The sequence below is a fragment of the Psammomys obesus genome, unplaced genomic scaffold (assembly GCF_907164565.1).
Source record: "Psammomys obesus unplaced genomic scaffold, mPsaObe1.curated_primary_1811, whole genome shotgun sequence".
Taxonomy (NCBI): domain Eukaryota; kingdom Metazoa; phylum Chordata; class Mammalia; order Rodentia; family Muridae; genus Psammomys; species Psammomys obesus.
The window spans coordinates 38,141,211-38,163,029 of NW_026585644.1; the positions used below are offsets into that span (position 1 = coordinate 38,141,211).

Genomic DNA, 21,819 nt, shown 5'->3' on the forward strand with positions numbered 1-21,819 from the left:
GCTTCACAATGAGACCCCGTCACAAAACAATGAAAACAAACGGAAACATAAGTATGTAAATATAAAAACAAAACAAGCTGTGGCGTTCTGACATAGGAGTGCGGTAGTTCCAATGATTATTATAAAGTATATTATGAGTAAGCCAGCCCTCTTGTCTAACATTTACAACAAAAAATCAGATTAGCAAGTTATAGACAACATTTGTACCCCTCCTATAGAGTCAATAAACCTACTATCCAAAGGAACAAATAGGACCAGGTTACACAAACAAAATCCATGGTCTGCAAAACCGTGCTTGGCTTATACAGACGTGAATAAACAATTAACAACAACAAAAAAAAGCCCAGACCAGAAAACAAACCAACAAAAACCTGAAAGCACTAAAGACAGAGAAGACTCTGCAGTGAGGTCTCACAGCAGTAGGGCTGGGACCGTGGGACCAGGTTATCCGGGCTCATGTCCTGTTGCTCCTATTTACTATCTCTGTGACCTTTGGCAAGTGATTTTTTTTCCCCTACTTTTCTACTTCTTATCTATAAGAAATTCTGGGAAGAATGCCAGTTCCTACTTTACGGGATTTGTGTGTGATGGCTGAACAAATGAATATAAAGCACTTTCCGTAATGCCTGGCATATAAAGGGTCACCTGAGTGTGGGCTAATATACGCGTATCCTGTATCTGTTACTGAGTAACTCCTTACTGGTATGTGTCTAATTCAGTGGTTCTCAACCTGTGGGTCATAACCCTTTTGTGGGTTGTCTATTTACATTGTGATCCACAACAGTAGCAAAATTACAGTTATGAAGTAGCAACAAAAATAATTTTTTGGTGGCCTGGAGAAATGGCTCTGAGGGTAAGAGCACTGGCTGTTCTTCCAGAGGACCTGAGTTCAATTCTCAGCACCTATATGATGGCTCACAACCATCTATAATGAGATCTGGTGCCCTCTTCTGACACACAGGCAGGTAGAACACTGTATACATAATAAATAAATAAATAAATCTTAAAAAAATATTTTGTGGCTGGGGATCACCACAACATGAGGAACTAAAGGGTCACTGCATTAGGAAGGTTGAGAATCACTGAGCTAATTAGAGTTTCAGAAGGGAAGGAAAGGGGACAGAGCAACGTTAGGTGACTTAACTAAAACTTTCAAGAATGAGGTTCAGATAGCTCAAAGTCCAAGCTATATGATAAAATAAATGTATCATACCCATTTCTGTATCAATGCTCTGTATATAAAAAGACAAAGACGTACTTAAAGAACTGAAGAAAACAGAAATTATCTTCGAAGATGTGAGATTTGGTGAATAAGTGAACAAACAAATCTTAGGAGGCTGGAGAGATGGCTCAGTGGTTAAGAGCACTGGTTTCTCTTCCAGAGGACCCGAGTTCAGTTCCCAGCTCCCAAATCACACTGTTCACAGTCACCTGTAACTACAGCTCCAGTATTCCAATGCTGGTCCCTATGGGGTTGTGCACACACATGGCAGACACACAGACACATATCTATACAGATTAATGTAATTTCAAAAAGACAGGCAAGGTGACACACAACTTTAATCAGAGCCCTTAGGAGGCCACGGCCTATAGATTTCTGTAATCTCAGGCCAGCCAGGGATACGTAGATTCTGCCACAAAAAAGAAATGTAATAATACAATAAATAAACAAGAAGGAAGGAAATGAGGCTCAGGCCAGGGATATAGCTGTTAGCAGAGTGCTTGCTTGACATGCCAGAGACCCTGTTTTTGAGCTCCAATACCACTTACACTAGAGTAATGGAGCACAGCTCTAAACTTGTGTAGTTGCAGAAGGAGAATGGAAACTCAGAGCGGAGGCAGGGAGACGACTGAGTGTTTAAGCGTGGCTCCTTTCCAGAGGACCTGGGTTTCATTCCCAAGTCCAAGGTGGCTGACAGCCGTCTGTGACTCCAGTCCTAGGACATCTTATGACCTTCTCTAACATCAGGCATGCATGTGGTACACAGGGAGTCAAGGAGAAAGGGGCAAGTCATTTTATTTCTTTGGGGCCATTTCTCCCTACGTGGCCTTTTCATTGTTGGAGTCTCTGATTATTTCTTTTTCTTTTGTAGGGTTTAGGTTTGTTTTTGAGACATGGCCTCATTTCGTAGTCCAGGTTGACCTGGAACTCACTAGAATAGACTAGGCTATCCTAGAACCCACAAACATCCACCTGCCTCTGCCTCCCTCCTAAGTGCTGGGACTGTGGGTGTGCGCCACCCCGCCTGTCTGACTTTCATGTCTGTACTTCTCTCTCGGTTTACTCCTCCTGGGTAATTCACCATGCTCAAACATGTCATTGTTTGCCCGTGGCATTGGTAGCTCTTCTAATAAGCTCCCAGCCCCAATAATCAGTCTCAGTGTCCCTCTTAAAATCCACACGTGAAACATTTAATAATGGGGCTATTAAATGGGGAGACAGATAGTGTAAGAAAGGCTCTGAGGAGAGCTCAGGCCCCAGCGGCAGAGACAGAAAGCACGGCAAGGTCTCTAAAGAGACGAATCAGGCCCACATGGCAGAGATGGGATCCCTTCATACAGCTCTCTGAGAAAGGAATGCAGCTCGCAGCCTGATTCTGAAACTCTGGTTCCCGAAGGAGGCAGGGAATGTGGAGTGGGATGTGTGTGCACCAATACCTCCTTTGATGTAAACTTACTTCCCTGGATGAGAAGCCTGGGCATCTAGAGATCTATGGGCTAGTTGTTCACTGGTGGCAGGGTCAGTGGGGTGAGTATCAGTATCTGGGAGAGGGGAGGGGCTGCTTCAGGCACTACAGCCTCAGCAGAAGTCTGGTCTGGATTTTAACATCATTGGAATGACCATGAACTGTTGACTATCATATCACATCTCTAGTTGAGATTTCTACACCAAGCACTGGGTGTTTATGAGCTAAAGAATATCGTTGGCATATGTTTTCAAACTCTTATTTACATTTCTTTTATACCCTTTTCTCCCTACTCCACTTTCTCTCTCCTACCTAGTGTTCCAACACCCCAACACTAGGTAGGAGAGAGAAAGGGTAGGTGGGAGAGGGGGTGCAGTTCTCTTAGCTGCTTCTTGCTGGTTCGGATTGTCAGGTTCATTGGAGTCAGTCCAATTCTCGTTTCAGGAGGTTTCCAACTTCTTGTTTCACAACAGCAACCAGGAGCAGCAAGGGGGAAGCAGGAGCAGCCTTGTTCTTTCTTGGCACCTCCATACTCTCTGGGCTCTGGCACTTATTCTCTCTTGAGAGTCCTATCTACAGCAGGCAAAGAGCGCCTCTCAGAGCCGACATGAGGCAAATAGTCTGCTTCTGTGACCAGCTGAATCAGTCCCACATCCCACACCTGGGACCCAAACAAAAACATGTTTATATCCACAAGAGAACAATGATGTAGTTCAACCTCTACATTTTTAAACACTTTAACATCTGAGAAAATCAGCTCTTCTTCTGTTTTCACATTGTGCTGGATAGTTTTATATAAACTTTATACAGACTAGTCATCTGAATAGAGGGAACCTCAATTTAGGAAATGCCTCCATAAGATCCGGTTGTAAAAAAGATAGAGCATTCTATCTTTTCTTATTTTTTTGTTTTGGTTTTTGATTTTTTGAGATAGGTTTTCTCTGTGTAGTCTTGGCTGTCCTGGAACATGCATATAAGGCCTGAGAACTTGACCTTAATTTTACCTTATAATAAAAATGGGGACTTGGAGGCAAAATGGATTCTGATATGTTAAAGGGGACAGCAGGTTTTGTTGTTGTTGTTGGGCTTTGTTTTGTTTTTTTCTAGTCTAAGAATAGCCACACAAACCACTCATACTCTGGTCTCAGTTAGATATGGATGGTTTATTTAATAAAACTCCCAAAGACTGGTCAGATCAGGGACAGAAAAAGGAACTCAGGAGCCTAACTGTGACATCAACTTGGTCTCACAGCAGGGTTTATAGAGAAAGAAGTGGATGCAAAACACACATGGGGAGAGCAGTAACACATTTTGGATAACCATACAAAGCAATAGCACATTTTTGGCTAACTAGAGAAAGTATTATCAACTAACCTCTAAGCTGATTGGTCCTAAGTGAGGCAGGGCTTATAGTCTTCTAGAGTACATCCAAAGTGTAGCCAGATGTGCAGACAAAAAGGGTGCAACCAGAGTGTAGCCACGTTAATAGATAATAAAGCATAAGTTATAACACTATTGAGTCATAGTAAAATATAAGGTCAGTTCGACCCTCTGAGTGGGTCTGCTAGTGCCAGCTATGAACAACTGCTTCTAGGAAGCAGCACTGAAAAGTTTAAAAATTTGAACTTAATTTCACTTTAGAAACAAAATGGAAAATGAAATGGCTGCAATTATGTCTCAAAGTAGACTTTAATATTCCAGGGTTCAACAGTGTTCACAGAGGAGCTACAGTTATGCTAAGAACTAAAGTAGATCTCAACAGAAGGGCTATAGAGTTTAAGCAGGTTAAGCAGGTTACAACAGTACAGTACAAATGATGAATTCTGGGCCCTGAGTTCTGGTTGCAGTCTGGACAAATGCACTGTCACGTACTCTGTTCAATGTTGTGTAAACTTTCCTCCCCAGTTGTGCTAGCGGTTAATAAAAAAGCTAAACAGCTTGTAGCTGGAAAGAAGGCTTGGGATCTCAGGTGGGGCCTGGGAAGTGGGAAAGGGAGAAAGAGGAAGAAGAGAGAGAAGGGACTCGTCATAAAGAATTGGCCTGATGGAGAGAACAGCCTAGACAGGACCAATATGGCAAGTAACTTGGGGCTTGGGGCTTGGAAGTAGCCAGACTACTTTAGAGAATTAGTACAAAAGAATATCTGCCCAGGTATCGAGCCTAAAGTTCATTAAGAAGTCTAAAAGTCTCAGTGTTTTTTATTTGGGAGCTAGAGTAGGTGAATATAAAAAAAAAATCTAAAATGTAAATTATCTGCTACAATTCACTCTGTAGAGGCTAGCCTCAAACTGAGAGATCCACCCGCCTCCTGCGTGGTGAAGTTAAAGGCATGTGACATCATGCCCAGTAGTAATTACGTTTAATATTAACACAAGTACCAAAAATGGCCAGTGTCCACATTTAAAAAAAAGATTGATTTATTTATTATGTATACAGTGTTCTGCCTGCACGCCAGAAGACCTCATCATAGATGGTTATGAGCCATCATGTGGTTGCTGGGAATTGAACTCAGGACCATTTAGGAAGAACAGCCAGTGTTCTGATCCATCCCTCCAGCCCCAGTATCCAGGTTTTTAATGCTTTAGTAACCAATGTTTGCAGATTATTATTATTATTATTTGCCTTGGAGACAGGGTGTTAGAGGTTGGTCTGATGGGTGTTATTGGCCTTCAAGATCTGGTTACACCTATCCTGTTTTGTGAATCTGCCTATGATATAACTGATTGGTTGATTAAAACAGCCTACACCTGGGCAAGGCAGAATGGAGTAGATGTGGCTAAGGTTCCTGAGCTTTTGAGGACAGGGAATCATAGGAGACAGACAGAAGGGAAGAGAGGAGGAAGGAGTCTGCCACAATGGGTTAGGTGAAAAAAGGATCACGTGGGTGATTTCCTTGTGGAACAAAATTTCCCCAAATTCCTTTTAAGATATTGGAGGTTTTAACATATTAAAGGTGTTTGGGTTGTGTGTGTGTGTGTGTTGTCTTCCCAGCACTTTCTCAGAAGAAGAAGTTGAGAAGGAGGAGGAAGAAGAAAGATATTAAAAGCTATGCCTTTCCTCTGCTCTATTATTGGTTCATTGGGCATCATTCCATGTCTGTTTCACAATATTCCCTCAGACCACCCCAAAACGGAAGACACTTTTATGTAGCTGGAATATTGCGTTTAACTACATTTATTTGAAGATTTTACAACCTAGTTAGGGACTGAAGAGATGGCTCAGCTGTTAAGGAGCCCAGACTGCTCTTGTAGAGGTCCCAGTTGTGTCCCCAGCACCCACATCAGGCTGCTCACAACTGCTTGTGATTCTATTTCCGGTGATCAGACACTCTCTTCGGGCCTCTACGGGAACCTACACTCACGGGCATAAACATATACTTGATTAAAAAAAAATAAAAAGTACATTTTAAGATTCTAAACATATCTATCTATATAAATCTATCTATCTAGGGGGCTGGAAAAATGGCTCCGAGGTTAAGAGCACTTGCTGTTCTTACAGAGAACTGATTGTGGGCATCCAGCACCCACATCAGGTGGCTCACAGCTCCCGGAACTCCAATTCTAGGGACCCTGAAGCCCCCTTGTGGCTTCTGCAGGCACCTACTTACATGTGGTGCACACGCATACACTCAAGCACATATGCATAAATTAAGTCTTTAAAAGTAAACACTTAGCTGGCCCCAGTGACACGCCTGTGATCCCAGCACTCGGGTACGGAGAGGCAGGTGGATCTCTGTGAGTTCAAGACCAGGCTGGTCTACAAAGTGAGTCCAGGACAGCCAAGGCTACGCAGCAAACCCTATCTCAAAAAACAAAACAAAACAAAAAACAAAAAAAAAAAAAAAAAACACGAATGAATGAAATAAAAGCTTAGGTGAGTTTGTAAACTTTGGGAAGTTTATCAGAGGACAGATGAAATCAGCACAGAGTGAGAAGCAAGGGGGCTTAGTTTTTGTCCTAATTTTTCCTCTTTGGTCAGTTGCCTTCCTCATAAAGAAATTCGGCTAGACTACTGTCTACAGATGGCAATTTACAGCCTTGCTATGACCATTCTCCAATCCAGCCCCTTTATTTTACAGGCGCGGAGACTAAGGCTTTGACAAGACACATAACTTCGTCAACATTCTTTACAATTAATGAACAAAGGTATCAGAATCTTGGGGTCAGAAAGAGGGATTTAAATATTGAAACTTAGGTAGTTTTTGAGATGGAGCTTCACGTTGAAGCCAAAGTCGCAGCAATTTCCCTGCCTCAGCCTCCATGAGCGCCGGGAATACAAGCGCAAGCCATCACGGCCAACCTCTGAAATTCTGTTTAACAACCACGAAGAGGATAAATTTTCAAAACTGAGGAAGGGAGGAAAAAGAAAAGAAAAGGAGTGGGTTATTCAAACAAACAGCTGACAGGGGCAGGACAGAAAGGAACGTAACTTCCGGTGCTGGGTTGATTTCCGGAATCAACAACAGACAGAGCCAATCAGAACCTTCCTCCGGGAGCCAATAGGCGATGAGATTACAAACAGCCAATCCCAGCGGCGTTGTCACTGTTATGGTCCTGTCAGGGCACCAGCTTGGTAGGACTCCGGTGCGACCTCGTCTGGAGCAGCCGGGTGGCCTGGCTCGCGCGTCTCCGGCCTCGCCCCAGCCCGCACCCCCCGGCTCGCAGGCCGCCCCGCAGCGCGAGCGTGCGTGTCATCTCCGAGCCCGGGGCCCAGCCGCCCCCCAGCACCGCCGCGGGCTCCGAGGCCGGCGGGATGCAGCCTCCGGGCCCGCCCCCGGCCTATGCGCCAGCCAACGGGGACTTCACCTTTGTCTCCTCGGCGGACGCGGAAGGTGAGTCCGCGCCCGGCGGGGGCTCCGGGGCCGGGGTGGCAGAGTGGGGACTCCGCCCCTGCGCTCGCTGGGCCTTCCCCGAGGCCTCGGCCGACCGAGGAGGGTGCGGGGCGCCGGCTCCGCGCTCGGCCGCTCCGCCAGGGCTGCGGGCGGGGTCCCTGGCTGGCCCGTCCACAAGTGAACCCGCTGACCTGCCTAAGGTTTGCTTTCCGAAATGCTCTGCCCCGCGGTTACTCAGCAGAGTGAGGGGTCAAGGAATAAGAACGATGTGGGGCTGTGTTACTCTGCTGTTAATACAAAAGCTTCTCTTTTTCTTGTTTGTTTTTTGCAGGGGTTACTTTTGGCAGGTTAAGGAAAACTTCCTTCAAAGGAATCGTGATTCTTTTTTTTTAAATTTAATTTCTTGCTCAGATCTGTGTCCACACAATTTACAATCCTTGACCACAGTATTCAGAAAACTGGATTTAGGAGCGTTTGAACTTTAGGAAGTCAACTCGGTGCCCTCACCAGCCTCTGCAGACTTGGCTTGTACTGTTTTGAGCAAGCGATTGTGATGGAAAGATTTTTCTGTTGATGGGATTTCTCCCGGACTTGGTTCCACTCCTTGTAACCTGACTCGGCATCTGCTAGTGATTTTCAGATTTTGCTTTTTTAAAAATTTTATTTACTTTTCTTAGGGCCAGATTTAACTGCCCAATATATGTTTAAAAAAGTTGATTTCACTTTAGAAAATTCAGTTTAGGATAGGGTGTGTCCCAGGTGGTGAACCCCTGTGATCCCAGTACTTAGAAGGCAGGGGCAGATGGATCGCTGAGTTCAAGACCAGCCTGGACTACATACATGTCAGGTTCTAGGCCAGCTACATACTGAAACCTTGTCTCAACAAAGAAGAAAGAAAAATTTCAGTCTAGAGATGAATGTAGATTTTTCCAGAAATCGGGTTTTAATAAATAAGATTTGTTTCTTTCTAACATTTTTTTTCTTTTTCTGTTTTGTTTTTGTTTTAATTGAGACAGTGAGACAGGGCCTCACTATGTCATTCTAGTTGACTTAGAACTTGGTAGCCTCTTTCTCCCTAGTACAGGGAGTAAAGGATATACCACCACATACAGCTCAGCCTCTTCTTTAAATTTTAGTTTGAGATAGACACACTAAGTTACTTAGGCTGGCCTTGAACTCAGCATATTGCCCAGAATTGTCTAGAATGTGTGATCTTGTCTCAGCCTCCAGAGTAGCTGGGCGTCATTACTTTATGGCAGACAGATATGTCTGTATCTGGTTTACAGCCACAAGCCAGCAAAATTAACATTACCTGGCACATTTTGGGCATAATCTCCCTTAGTCTTGGTTTGTATTTTACCAGGGTCCCAGGGTAATTCGTAAACACATTAATATTATTTAGAAGCACTGGCTTAGAATTTCATAAAAGATTAAAAGAGGAGAAAATTATTCTAACTAGAGCACAGAAAGCCAGGCAAGATGCATCATATCTGTAATCCCTGTTCTTGGGAGGTTGAGACAGCAGGGCTAACAAGACAAAACAACAACAAAATCAGGAAAATTTTATGGAAGTGATATTTTACACTATTCTATCAGATATTGGACTGATGGGAACAAGGTGAACATTTCAGTGGGATGATATATACTATAAAAATTACCTTCTAGGACTGAGGGTGCAGCTTAGTTGGTAACAGGCAGAAGACTCTGAGTTTACTCTCTGGCACTATATAAACATGGTAGGTATAGTGGTGTGATGACTCATCCTAGCATTTGAGAGATGGGAGCAGGGAGGCTGGAAGTTGAAGATTATCCTTGTCTATGTATTGAATTAGAGGCCGGCCTGGCCTCCATGTCTTAGCCTCCCGAGGGCTGGGATTATAGGCATGTTCCAGTATACCAGGCTTGTCTTTAATTTCTTCTGGGTTTTTGTTTGTTTTTCTCTAATTGTAAAATGAAAAGTAGTACAGTGTTTATCATTGATAGATTATATACAGTAGCAAATATTCACAGAAATTGGCAAATTGTAGTTATTGAAATATATATACATTTTGGTTTAGATTCACCCTGGTTTACAGTTTTGTCTTCTCTTCTAAGATCTCAGTGGTTCCATAGCAGCTCCAGATGTCAAATTAAACCTTGGCGGAGGTGGAGATTTTATTAAAGAATCTACAGCTACTACATTTCTGAGACAAAGAGGCTATGGCTGGCTTTTGGAAGTTGAAGATGAGGATCCTGAAGATAATAAGCCACTTTTGTATGTGAAAAAAATATATAATTTGTGACTTTTAAGACCCAATCTGTGGGATGTTTATGTTCTTTGATATTTTTAAAGACAGAATGAAAAAAATCTTACCCTTTTTGGGGAAAAACAACAGCCATCTGGAGAGATGGTTCAGGAATTAAGAGTGCTTCCTGCTCTTTCAGAGAACTTGAGTTTAGTCCAGACCGATATCAGGCAACACAACCTGTAGCTCCAGCTCCTGAGGATCTCATATTATGTTTTGACCTCGGTGGACACGCACATACACATGTCTTAAATACATACACATAAATATATCTTTAAAAAATAGCAGCTTTCAGTTTTACTAGTCTTTTTAAGCAGTGCCTTGTGGTGGTGATGGTACATGCCTTTAATCCCAGCACTCAGAAGGCAGAGGCAGGCAGATCTCTGAGTTTGAGGCCAGCCTGCTCTTCAGAGCAAGTTCCAGGACATCCAGGGCTACACAGAAAAGCCATGTCTTGGGAAACAAACACTGAAGCAATAATGAAATAATGTTTTTTAGCTTGTTGAATATGGAATTTTGTGTCAGGAATTTTGTTTTTAGTTTTTTGTTTTTTCAAGGGAGGGTTTCTCTCTTGGCTGTCCTGAAACTTGCTTTGTAGACCAGATTGGCCTCAAACTCCCAGAGGTCTGCCTGCCTCTGCTTCCTAAGTCCTGGGATTAAAAGCATGCCCCACCACTGTCCAGTGGATGTCAGGAATTTTTAAGATGGGGACTGGAGAAGTGGCACAGTGGTTAAAAGTATTTTCTGCTCTTGCAGAGGACTGGGATTCTGTTCCAAGTACCACATGGTGGCTCACAACTTCTTGTAATTCAGTTTTAGGGGATCCAAATCCTTCTTGTGATTTCTGAAGTCACCAGGCACTCATGTGTTACACAGACATACATGTAGATAAAACACTAAAAAACAAAACAAACTTTTTAAAGTCTTTACAGCTGGAAGCCAGGCTTTGTAATATAATGGAATCTTAGTATTTGAGAGGTAGAAACAACAGGATCAGGAATTAAGCCAAGAAAACCTGAGCCCTGGGTTCAGGGACAGAGCGTATCTCAAAAGGACTACGTGGAGAATGATAAGAGAAGAGATCCAGCAGCTTCTGGACTCACCGTGTGTGTGCAGGCACTCACCCACACAGACCTGTTCATACACTCATACAGATACACAGATATACTTACTCATGTCAGTAAGTTAAGTGAATCTTTAAAAGAAAGAAGAAGGTGTACTCTGTGGCACACTTCTTAATTCCAATGCTCTGCAGAGACAGGTGATCTTGAGTTTCAGGACAGCACGGATACTTGGTGTGACTCTCACACACATAAACAGGTCTGCTGTGCTTTTCTGGCTCAATTAGCTGTCCCAAATAATGCTATCTTAAAAAAAAGGCAGGGTTCTTGAGTAGTTCAGGCTGAAATTCAAGTTTAAAACTTAATTATGGGCCAGGCAGGGTGGTATACAACTTTATCTCAGTACTCAGACAGGCAGGTCTTGGAAGCACTTGGTTTCACTCCATACTACTAACAATTTCCAAACACTAGCAGTTGGAAGAAAGATATTTCAACATCTCTAAAGTTGAGATATTTTACCATAGAATTAGTTTAATACGTATTTCAAATGCAGATGTTGACCTATGGATATCATATTGTCTTGTTTAAATTTAAAGTTCTTTTAAACCTGTTTCACTATTCAAAATTACATGTTTTTTAAGAATCTTATTTTAAAATTATAGGGAAGAATTGGACATTGATCTAAAGGATATTTACTACAAAATCCGTTGTGTTTTGATGCCAATGCCATCGCTTGGTTTTAATAGACAAGTGGTGAGAGACAATCCTGACTTTTGGGGTCCACTGGCCGTTGTTCTTTTCTTTTCCATGATATCATTATATGGACAGTTTAGGGTAAGTATACCTCATTTTTTACAAATGTTAGATTCTTTTTTGAGACTCAAAAATTAGTTGCTAGACAGTGATGCTGCATGCTTGTAATCCAGCGCTCAGAAGGCAGAGGCAGGCTGATCTTTTTTTTTAAAAATAAATATAGTCACATGTTTACTATAAAAATACATTGTGCTTGACAGATGTTTTGCCTTTACCTATTTTACCCATGCTTGTTTCTGAAATTGTTTCATAATGAATTAATTAAGGATTACATTGGATTAGTTTGTTCTCAGTTTTTCCATTTTTATTAGTTGTTGTTGGTGGTGTTTTGCCTGCATGTATATCTGAATGAGGGAGCAGGTGTCAGATGTTGGAGTTACAGACAGTTGTAAGCTGCCATGTGGGTGCTGGGAATTGAATCAGTGTCCTCTCTCTAGAAGAGCAGTCAGTGTTCTTAACTACTGAGCCATCTCTCAAGCTCCACTTTCTTAGATTTTTATCTGTTTTACTTTATTCGTGTGTTTTGCCTGCATGCAAGTGTGTACACTATAGACATGCCTTTTGGATTCCTGGAGCTAGGCTTATCAGTGTTAGCAATCTGTGGGTGCTAGAAATCAAACCTGGGTCCCTTGCAAGAACAACAAGTACTCTTAACCACTAAGCTGTCTCTCTAGCCCCAGGCTTTTCAGATTTTATTAGGTTTTTGTTGTTGTTGCTGTTACAGTTTGGGTGGTTTTGTTTTTTTGAGAAAGGGTTTCTCTGTGTGCCTCTGGCCATCCTGGAACTCACTCTGTAGACCAGGCTGCCTTCATACTCAGAGAACCACCTGCCTCTGCCTCCTGGGTGTGGGAATTAAAGGTTTGTACCACTACCACTATTAGTTAAATTTTTTATCAATCATTTTATTATTTCCAGTTATGTGTATATGTGAGGCAGAGAAAGTGGATCTCTGTGAGGTCAAGGCCTTCCTGGTCTGTTGTCTCAGCAAAAAGCAAGATCCTGGTTTTTTTTTTTGTTTGTTTGTTTTGTTTTTGGTTTTTGGCTTTTCTTAATAAAAAGGTTATGTGTTTGGGTACATGCATGGATTGCTGGCACCTGGAAAAGTCAGAGGTATTGAATTCTACAGGAGTTCAAGTCCTGTCCAGTGTGAACTTGAGTCTTCTGGAAGAGTGATGTGTGTTCTTGTGACAGAGCCATCTTTTCAGCCTTCTGTTAGTTACTCTCATGTGTGACTAAATACCTAGCAAAAGCACTTTAAGGGAGGAAGAATTTATTTTAGCTTACAGTTCAAGGTGGGAAGAACATAGTTGGGGAAGCTTGCCTCTTCCATTTCATTAATAAGCTGGGGCTCATGGAATAAAACCACTCATATTTAGGGTGGATCCTCCCACATCCAGTCACCTAGTCTAGAAACTTCCTCACAGATATGCCCAAAGGTCTTTCTCCTGGGTGATTTTAAATAGTCTTGTCAAATGATGGTATTAGACCAGGTGTTGTCGTGCATGCCTTTAATCCCAGGACTTGGGAGGCAGAATCAGGTGGATCTCTGTGAATTTGAGGCCAGCCTGGTCTACATTGCCAGTTCCAGGACAATTGGGATTACATAGTGAGACCTTGTCCCAAGAAAGCAAGGAAAAAAAAAAAGAAAAAACCAAAACAGATTGCTCTTGGCCTTGGTGTTTGTCACAGCAGTGGGGAAGGCAAACAGATATAGGCCTTGTGCCTGCAGGGCTTGTGCCTTGTCCCTCAGCTGTATATCTAACCTAGTTTTATGTTTTTATTTTGAGACATGGTCTTGCTAATTTGTTTTTTTCTTTTGGGGCTTGCTCTGTAGCCTAGGCAGGCCTTGATCTTGTGATTCTTCTGCCTCAGATTCCTGAGGATTAAGATACAGGGATGAGCCACTAATTTGGCTTGTCATTTTTCTTTATCATTAATATGTTCTAGAGCTACTTTTCAGTTATGTAAATATCCTGTTTCTTATCAAACTTGAGTATAATAAATTTTGGACCCAATGTTACTGTAATATTCATTGAATGGTGATATCCTATTTCTTTTCATTTCATCTATGTTTATTAGTATTTTCTAAGGAGCAGCTACCCTTCTTTTCTGTTACTTAATTATCCAGTTATTTACATCAGTATGGGTTCTTAAGTGTTCAGATTGTTCCGCTTTAGCCATTGGGAGCTTCTTGTGGTTTTCTACGGCCATTGAACATAAACCTTACTTTGTATGTGTATGTGTGTGCAGGTGAGTGTGCATAGGGTTTACATGTGGAGACCACAAGTCAACTTCAGTTGTTCTCAGGACACCATCTGCTTGGTTTTTTGAGACAGGACCTGGGGCTTACCAGTTAGCCTAGGTTCTGTCTCCATTCCAGTGCTGGGATTACAAGCATATGCCACTTCACTCAGCTTTTTGTTTGGGTCCTGGATTCAAATTAAAGCCCCATGCTTCTGTGGTAAACACTATCAACTGAGCTATATCCCACACAAATAATACACCCTTTCTTCTAACCCCACAAAGCAATTCTAAACTAATTTTGTATTATTCTGTGCTGTGCCCTTGGAAGCAGTCACTACTCTTGAAAGGCTCAGTTTTAGTGAGGGAATATTTAGAAACCAAACTCTAGGGGGCTGGAGAGATGGCTCAGAGTTTAAGAGCACTGTCTGCTCTTCTAGAGGTCCTGAGTTCAAATCCCAGCAACCACATGGTGGCTCATAACCATCTATAATGAGATCTGGTGTGAAGGCATACGTGCAGATACTGTACACATAATAAATAAATAGATAGATAGGAAGGAAGGAAGGAAATAGATAGATAGATAGATAGATAGATAGATAGATAGATAGATAAATAGGCATACGTGCAGATATTGCACACATAATAAATAAATAGGAAGGAAGGAAGAAAATAAATACACAGAAAGAAAGAGAGAAAGAAAGAGAGAGAGAGAAAGCAAGCTCTCGAAGCTGGCGTATGTAGTTGGAGGCAGAAGCAAGATGACTGAGTGAGTTTGCAGCCATTTTGATGTATACAGTAAGTTTGAAGCCACTACATTACAATGTGCAGGAAATCCAGTTCCAATCAATGAGTTTGTTCATATTTCTAATGGAGTATTGTTTGCAGACCTTCCCAGGGTACAGTGTTAAATATATATACATAATTTGTGTATATACATAAATAAATAAACTAAATATGAAGAGTTAAGATTATTTGACATGTCTTCCATACTTAATAGCTTATATGAACATATAATTAATATAAATTTTAAAGACTTCTTAGGAAGACTGGCAGCTTATTTTGGAAATGGCTTTTGCTTACAGGATGTGAAAAGCCAGGGGCTTGTAGTAAGCATTTTGTCTTCTTTAAAGTTATCATTTATCATGTATCTGTATCTTGAAATACTATAAGCAGTAATTGTTGAACTTCAAGTTTGGTTGTAAGTTTGTATTACACTTTGTATTTCACCTTGCATTTCTAAGTTTTGGAAATGTACATAACTAATAAAACCTCTGGCCTGAAAAGGGGCTTGCTAAGCTGTCTTAAGTAGCAGAGAATTGAAACTTCTGAAAACTTAGCAGTTTATTTAATTTTTTTTTTTTTTTTAATGAATGATTTTTGTTATTCTCTTTAAGGTGGTCTCATGGATTATAACCATTTGGATATTTGGTTCACTGACAATTTTCTTACTGGCTAGAGTTCTTGGTGGAGAAGTAAGTACTTAACTTTGGAAAGTATCTTTTAGTGTTTGTTTCTGTTTTGTTTTCTAGACAGTCTGATTAGATAGGCTTGGCTGGCCTGGAACTCACTATGTAGATAAGACTACCCTTGAACTCACAAAGATCTTCGTGCTTCTGTCTCCTAAGTGCTGAGGTAAAAGGGTGGAGATAAGTACACCCTGCTTTTTTTTTTTTTTTAACATGTATATGTATAAATGAGTAAAGGTGCTTATAGATTCCAGAAGAGGGCATCAGATGCTGTGGCGTGGAGTCGGGCAGGTATCGGGAACTGAACTCCTCCCATGTGTTACAAGAACAGCATATGCCTGAGACTGCAGAGCCTCTCTCCAGCCTATTCATTTAGTTATTTGGGAGACAGTGTCACTAGGTGGCCGTGATTAGCCTAGAACTTACTATGTAAACCAAACTGGCCTTTACAGTTTTGAGCTGCCATACCTTACTAAATGATTGTTTTTGTTGTTTTTACTTTTTTTATATAGGGTCTGTCAGCATAGCCCTGGCTGCCCTAGAACTCACGATATAGTTTAAGGCTGCCCTTGAACTCACAAAACTCCCATCTACATCTGTCTCCCAAGTGCTGGAATTAAAAGCATCTGCCACTGTGCCTAGCCATAATAAATAAATTGTCTTAAGTTATGCTAGTAAATAAGTTGTCTTAAGTTATGCTAGTTCCTTTTAGATGATTGATACAGATAACAAATCTACTCAATAAACGTAAGGAATGAAGAGGAGAGGAAAGATTCCTTCTCACCCTTCAAATACTATACAGCTCTTCACAAAAGCATAGAGCTGACAACAGGTCTCAAGCCAGTTTTTGTTTCCATAGAGATTTCTTTATCAGTATTTGTCCTATTAGAAAATAGATTGAGTTTTTGTTGTTTTTTGAGACAGAGTCTCAAATACCTGAATACTTGAAGTCTTCAGCTTTTGGTCCTCTTGTCCTCTTGTCCTATCTCTTAAGAACTGGGATTGGAGATATGTGCCACAGATGAAAATAATTTAAAATACTTTTTAAAATCTAACAAACTGGCTACATTTTAGTGTAAATAGTAATTAGCTAAAAATAACCCTGTCTTTCCAAAACAGAAATGTTAAAAGAGTAGTTTTAACACATGACTTCATGGAAGCTAGCTTCTAAGACCGGCTTTCTTCATTCAGTGACTTATGTGTCTAGTTTTGGTTTAAGTATGTGAAGAGAGCAGGGCTTCCCACAGCTAAACAGCTGGAAGAAGGGGAATTTCAATAGATTTTTTTAGATTAGTATCGATACTACTCTAAAACATAATAGGCAGTAGTTTTTTGTTGTAGTTGGGTTAGTTTGGGTTTTCAAGACAGGATTTCTCTGTGTAATGAGCCCTGGCTGTCCTGGACTCACTTTGTAGACCAGGCTGCTCTTGAACTCACAGAGATCCTCCTGCCTCTGCCTCCCAAGTGCTGGGATTAAAGTTACGTGCTGCCAGGCCCAGCAAGCAGTAGTTTTTTTAAGAGTATATTCCAGTTAGGAATTTTAATCCATACACCTAGACTTGTCATTAAAAATTATTCTGGGTGCTGGAGAGTTAGCTTAGATGTTAAGAGCATTTATTCTTGCAAAGGATCCGAGTTCAATTCCCAGCAGCCACATGGGTACTTGTCACTTGCTCAGGCACCAGGCATGCATGTGATACACAGACATACATGCAGGCAAAACACTCATACACAAAATAAAAGAAATCTTTAAAAACCAAATATTTTTAACCCATGCAATGATCTTGCATCATCACACCTTTGTTGTAACATACCTACAATCCTGATTTTGGGGACATTGTGGCAAAAGGATCTAGTTTGAAGCCAACCTGGTACACAGCCTCCACATTCCCCCCAAAATACTAGGCATTGTAGCTCAAGCCCATAATGTCAGCACTACAATCAGAAGTTCAGTGTCATCCTTGGATAGTGAGTTTGAAGTCACCCTTAATTATGTGAGACCCTGTCTCAAAAAAATAAATAAAGGGAGGGGAGGCTGGAGAGATGACTCAGTGGTTAAGAGTACTTGCTGTTCTTCAAGAGAATCCAATGTATTAGTAGCTCACAATCTTCTGAACTCCTAAATACTGTTCTTAAACCATGGGAGGACTTTTTATTATTATTATTATTATTATTATTATTTTTAAAGAGCCTGGTGTGGTGGTGAACGCCTTTACAGCACTTAAGAGACAGAGGCAGGCAGATCTCTGAGTTCAAGGCCAGCCTGGTCTACAAAGTGAGTCCAGGATAGCCAGGGCTACACAGAGAAACTCTGTCTCAGAAAGAAAAAGAGAGACAGAAAGAAAGAGAAAGAGAAAGAGAGACAGAAAGAAAGAGAGAGAGGAAAAAAAAAGAAAAAGAAAGAAAGAAAGAAAAAAAGAAAAAGTTACTTGCTACACAGTGGTGTCTCAGGCCTTTAATCCCAACACTTAGGAGACAGGCAGTTAAATCTACAAAGTGAGTTCCAGGACAGGCAGGGCTTCACAGAAAAACCCTGTCTGGAAGAGTTACTTTATTTTATTTGTGTCTATGTGTATCACATGTATGCAGAGTAAAGCAGTGTATGAGTATCATGTATATGCAGGATTAGGTCTGGAGGTGGTTAGACATATAATCCTGGACCTAGCAACAAGGGCTGGAAATGTGGGTTTTGAATATCAGGACACTGAATCGTATTGAAAATATAGTGGTAAGAAGGCCTGGAATATATAAAACAAGACCATAATTTGAAATACATTGGACATGATACTTATGTCAGAACAAAAAAGATATTGAAAAGTGATTAAGATCTTGATTCCTATGATAATTTATATAAACTTTTAAAAATTTACAGGTTGCATATGGCCAAGTTCTTGGAGTTATAGGATATTCATTACTTCCTCTCATTGTAATAGCCCCTATACTTTTGGTGGTTGGATCTTTTGAAATGGTGTCTACACTTATAAAAGTAAGTTATACAGTGTGTGTTGTGTTTTACTCTGCTGCTGTTTTTTGTTTGTTTTTGAGACAGTCTGACACTATAGACCAGCCTAGCCATGAACTCACTGTAAGGTCCAGGCTGGCCTTGAACTCAAGTGGTAGTTGTGTGCCACTATGCCTGACTCCAAGTGTCTCTTTACATAGAATTTACGAGTGATTGTTACAATTAGGTTTCTTTTCTTTATTCTTTTAAAAGTAAAGGAACAGAGCAAGGTTGAATATTCTTAAAAAAATCTCACTTGAGCGGGGTGTTGGTGGAGCACGCCTTTAATCCCAACACTTAAGAGGCAGAGGCGGGTGAATTTCTGTGGGTTCGAGGCCAGCCTGGGTCTACAAAGCAAGTTTCAGGACAGCCAAGGTTACACAGAGAAACCCTGTCTTGAAACACAAACACAAAAGTCTCACTTGGTAGATAATTTTTTTTAAATATTGTAAATGTTCTCTGAGGTACCCAAAATGTTGATTGATTTGCTAATGTGTTGCCTTATTCTTTCTTTCTTCCTTTTTTTAAGCTCTTTGGTGTGTTTTGGGCTGCCTACAGTGCTGCTTCATTACTCGTAGGTGAAGAATTCAAGACCAAAAAGCCTCTTCTTATTTACCCAATCTTTTTATTGTACATTTATTTTTTGTCCTTATATACTGGGGTGTGATCCAAGATATACATGAGTCAAAAAATGGTGTTACATTTGTATTAAGCTGGGAATTCTTGCTGAAGGGATTGGAGAAAACATTACTAGTAAAATTTTATACATTCCAGATAGAGAAGCAGGTTAAAGTCTTTTTAAAACAATATTTTTTGTATTTAAGTAATTGAAGTTATCTGGAATTTTTTTGGTCAGAATTCTGGATTCTGTTTGGTTCTTCATATTCCACGAATAAATAAAAAGCATGTGTTTTTCACATTGTGTCAATATTCACCTGAACACTTGTGCCAAAAGCACCTAGATGGGTAATTTTATCTCACTTGAACTATAAATTTGACAACATCCTGAAAATCTAAAAGTGCAATTTTTTTCTTTAAAGAATTTTCTCCTGCACCACAGATCCTGTAGATACCTATTTATATTTATACATATATATTTATGAAATAATTCTTATTCACAAAATATATTTCTGAATAGCCTAAAAAATAAGATACTAAATCTGATGCTTAAACTTTCTTTAATTTGGCCATTAATGTTTTTGTTTAAAACTTAAAATTTGTTTTTTAAATTGTGTGTAATTTTTGAAATAATAATTGCCAGTGTAGATTTGATTTGTGTGTATGTGTTCTTAAAAAACAGTTTTGAATGTCTAAACATTTGATTTAAAGTTTTCTGTTTTTCTTTTTGACCAAAGGAGCAAGAAATATAATGGATATGGCATTCATTAAAATTATTAATATATAGGAAAAATAATATTTATAGCATCAGTAAATATTTTTAAGTGGTACCTTTAAATCATAAGTTACAGGAAAGAACCTTTGAAGTCATGTGGACTTAAACAATGTTATATGAAGTAGAAAATAAAATGTTTTCCAGCTGTGTGCTTCATTTTACAATACTGTGTCCTATATTACTTGATACTTTAACAAGTATTAATTTTTTTCCAACAAACTTACAGTTTTTGCTAAGGGAAATATTAAGAAAATTTTATCAAAGAAGTTTTTGGGGTTTTTTGTTTGTTTTGTTTTTAAAGAATTATTAACTATACAGTGTTCTGCCTGCAGGCCAAAAGAGTGCACCAGATCTCATTATAGATGGTTATGAGCCACCATGTAGTTGTTGGGAATTGAACTTGGGACCTTTGGAAGAACAGCCAGTGCTGAGTCATCTCTCCAGCCCCAATCAAAGAAGTTTTTGTAAATTATGGATTCTGTATATATCTCTAATATTACTTTATAAAATAGATAAACTACTTTATCTGTGTTCATAAGAAAGCAAATTCCTGTTAGCAAATTATTGTATTATTATTTCTGATATTGCCCAAAAAAGTTAACTTTTATTCCTGATTTGGTGTACCTGGTTGATGTTCATAGTGTTGGCCCTGAAACTAAACTTTTGAGGTCAAGACCAGATTATAAAATCTTCTTAATTGCTGCATCAAGATATATTAGGAATATTCCACTCAAAAATGATTTGATTTTCTAAAAGAGCTCTCAGTGCATATGGTCAGTGCATAAGGCTCAGCAGATAAAGGGCTTGCCTCTGCCTCATTTTTTTTTTTTTTAAGGAATCAGATTCCCCCCCAGGCTGGGTGGGGTGGGGTCTGATGTTCTATGTATGTGTGTGAAACAAGACTACTGAGGGTCTAAAAAGTTGGTTTCTAAGGGTCTTAAATTTCAGCCAAAGCTGGGCGTGGTGGCACACTTCTGTAATTCCAGCACTCTCTTCCCTCAGTTATGAGCTAATTTGATACTTTCCAGGTAACAATGTGAAGTGCCTTTTTTTTTTTTCTTCTGAAGATTTATTTAGCCTTTTTTTCCTGCTTGTGCTAGGTATTAGAACCTGGGATTGAAATGTTAGGCAGCTTTTCTCTCAGGATGATGGAGACTCAAATTTGTCATTCCTGCCAGGCGTGGTGGTTCATGCCTGTAATCCTGGCATTCAGGGAGGCAGAGGCAGGTTGGAGGACAGGCTGTTCTACAAAGTGAGTCCAGGACAGCCAAGATTAAACAGAGAAACCCTCTCTCAAAACAAAACAAAATTCCAGCTAAACAGAGAGTTTGATCTGTCTGATGCCACGTTCTAGCAAAAAATGGCACCAAGGTCACATTCTTTCCAGTTTTCCATATGCTCTACAATCAACATCCTCACCCATGTGCCTTGGGCATACCTCTATATGCTTGTACATGCCTCTATATTCTTGTGCATCTTTCTTGGATTCCTTTCCCAGTGACAGCTTGTATTTAGGAGGTAAAGGGAAATCAAAACAAGACACAAATGATGTCACTTGATGTTCCCAGTTATAATTTGTTAAGACGTGGGCTCACCTCTGTGCTGACACCATGGAATCATTTTTTCTTGTTTGCTTTGCTATTTGGGGCCTACATGCCTAGGTCACATATACTGTGCGTTCCCATGCTAATTTTATCTGAGATGCATGGATCCCTTGGCGACTTGTGCCATAGTGACAAATGGGCTTATTGTATCATTGAGCTGATCTAACCACAAGTAAACAGGAGGCATGTGGTTTGTTGCCATTTTGACTGGTGACCCATCAAAACGGAACAAACCCTATGACCTAGCTACCATTTTGGTTAGTGATGTCATCAAGATGGAGACAGCCACTTGACATAGTACCATCTGGCTAGTGATAGAATGAAGCTGGAAAAGGACGTGATTTTATCACAATCTTGGTTAATGCCACCACGTGGCAGTGGCATAAACCAAAATGGCATCTATAAAACTTCTTACTATAGGAGCTTGCCACACT

At 40.3% G+C, this 21,819-nt stretch overlaps 1 protein-coding gene across 1 annotated transcript; it reads left to right on the top strand.

Annotated features, from left to right (window-relative positions):
* Positions 1–7,233: 7,233 nt before the first annotated feature.
* Yipf4 (Yip1 domain family member 4) lies at positions 7,234–19,945 on the top strand. The gene is made up of 6 exons (XM_055618167.1): positions 7,234–7,518; positions 9,613–9,772; positions 11,527–11,698; positions 15,316–15,393; positions 18,260–18,373; positions 18,918–19,945. The coding sequence occupies exons 1-6, from the start codon at positions 7,440–7,442 to the stop codon at positions 19,053–19,055; spliced, it is 741 nt and encodes a 246-aa protein (XP_055474142.1). The 5' UTR covers positions 7,234–7,439; the 3' UTR covers positions 19,056–19,945.
* Positions 19,946–21,819: the final 1,874 nt, after the last annotated feature.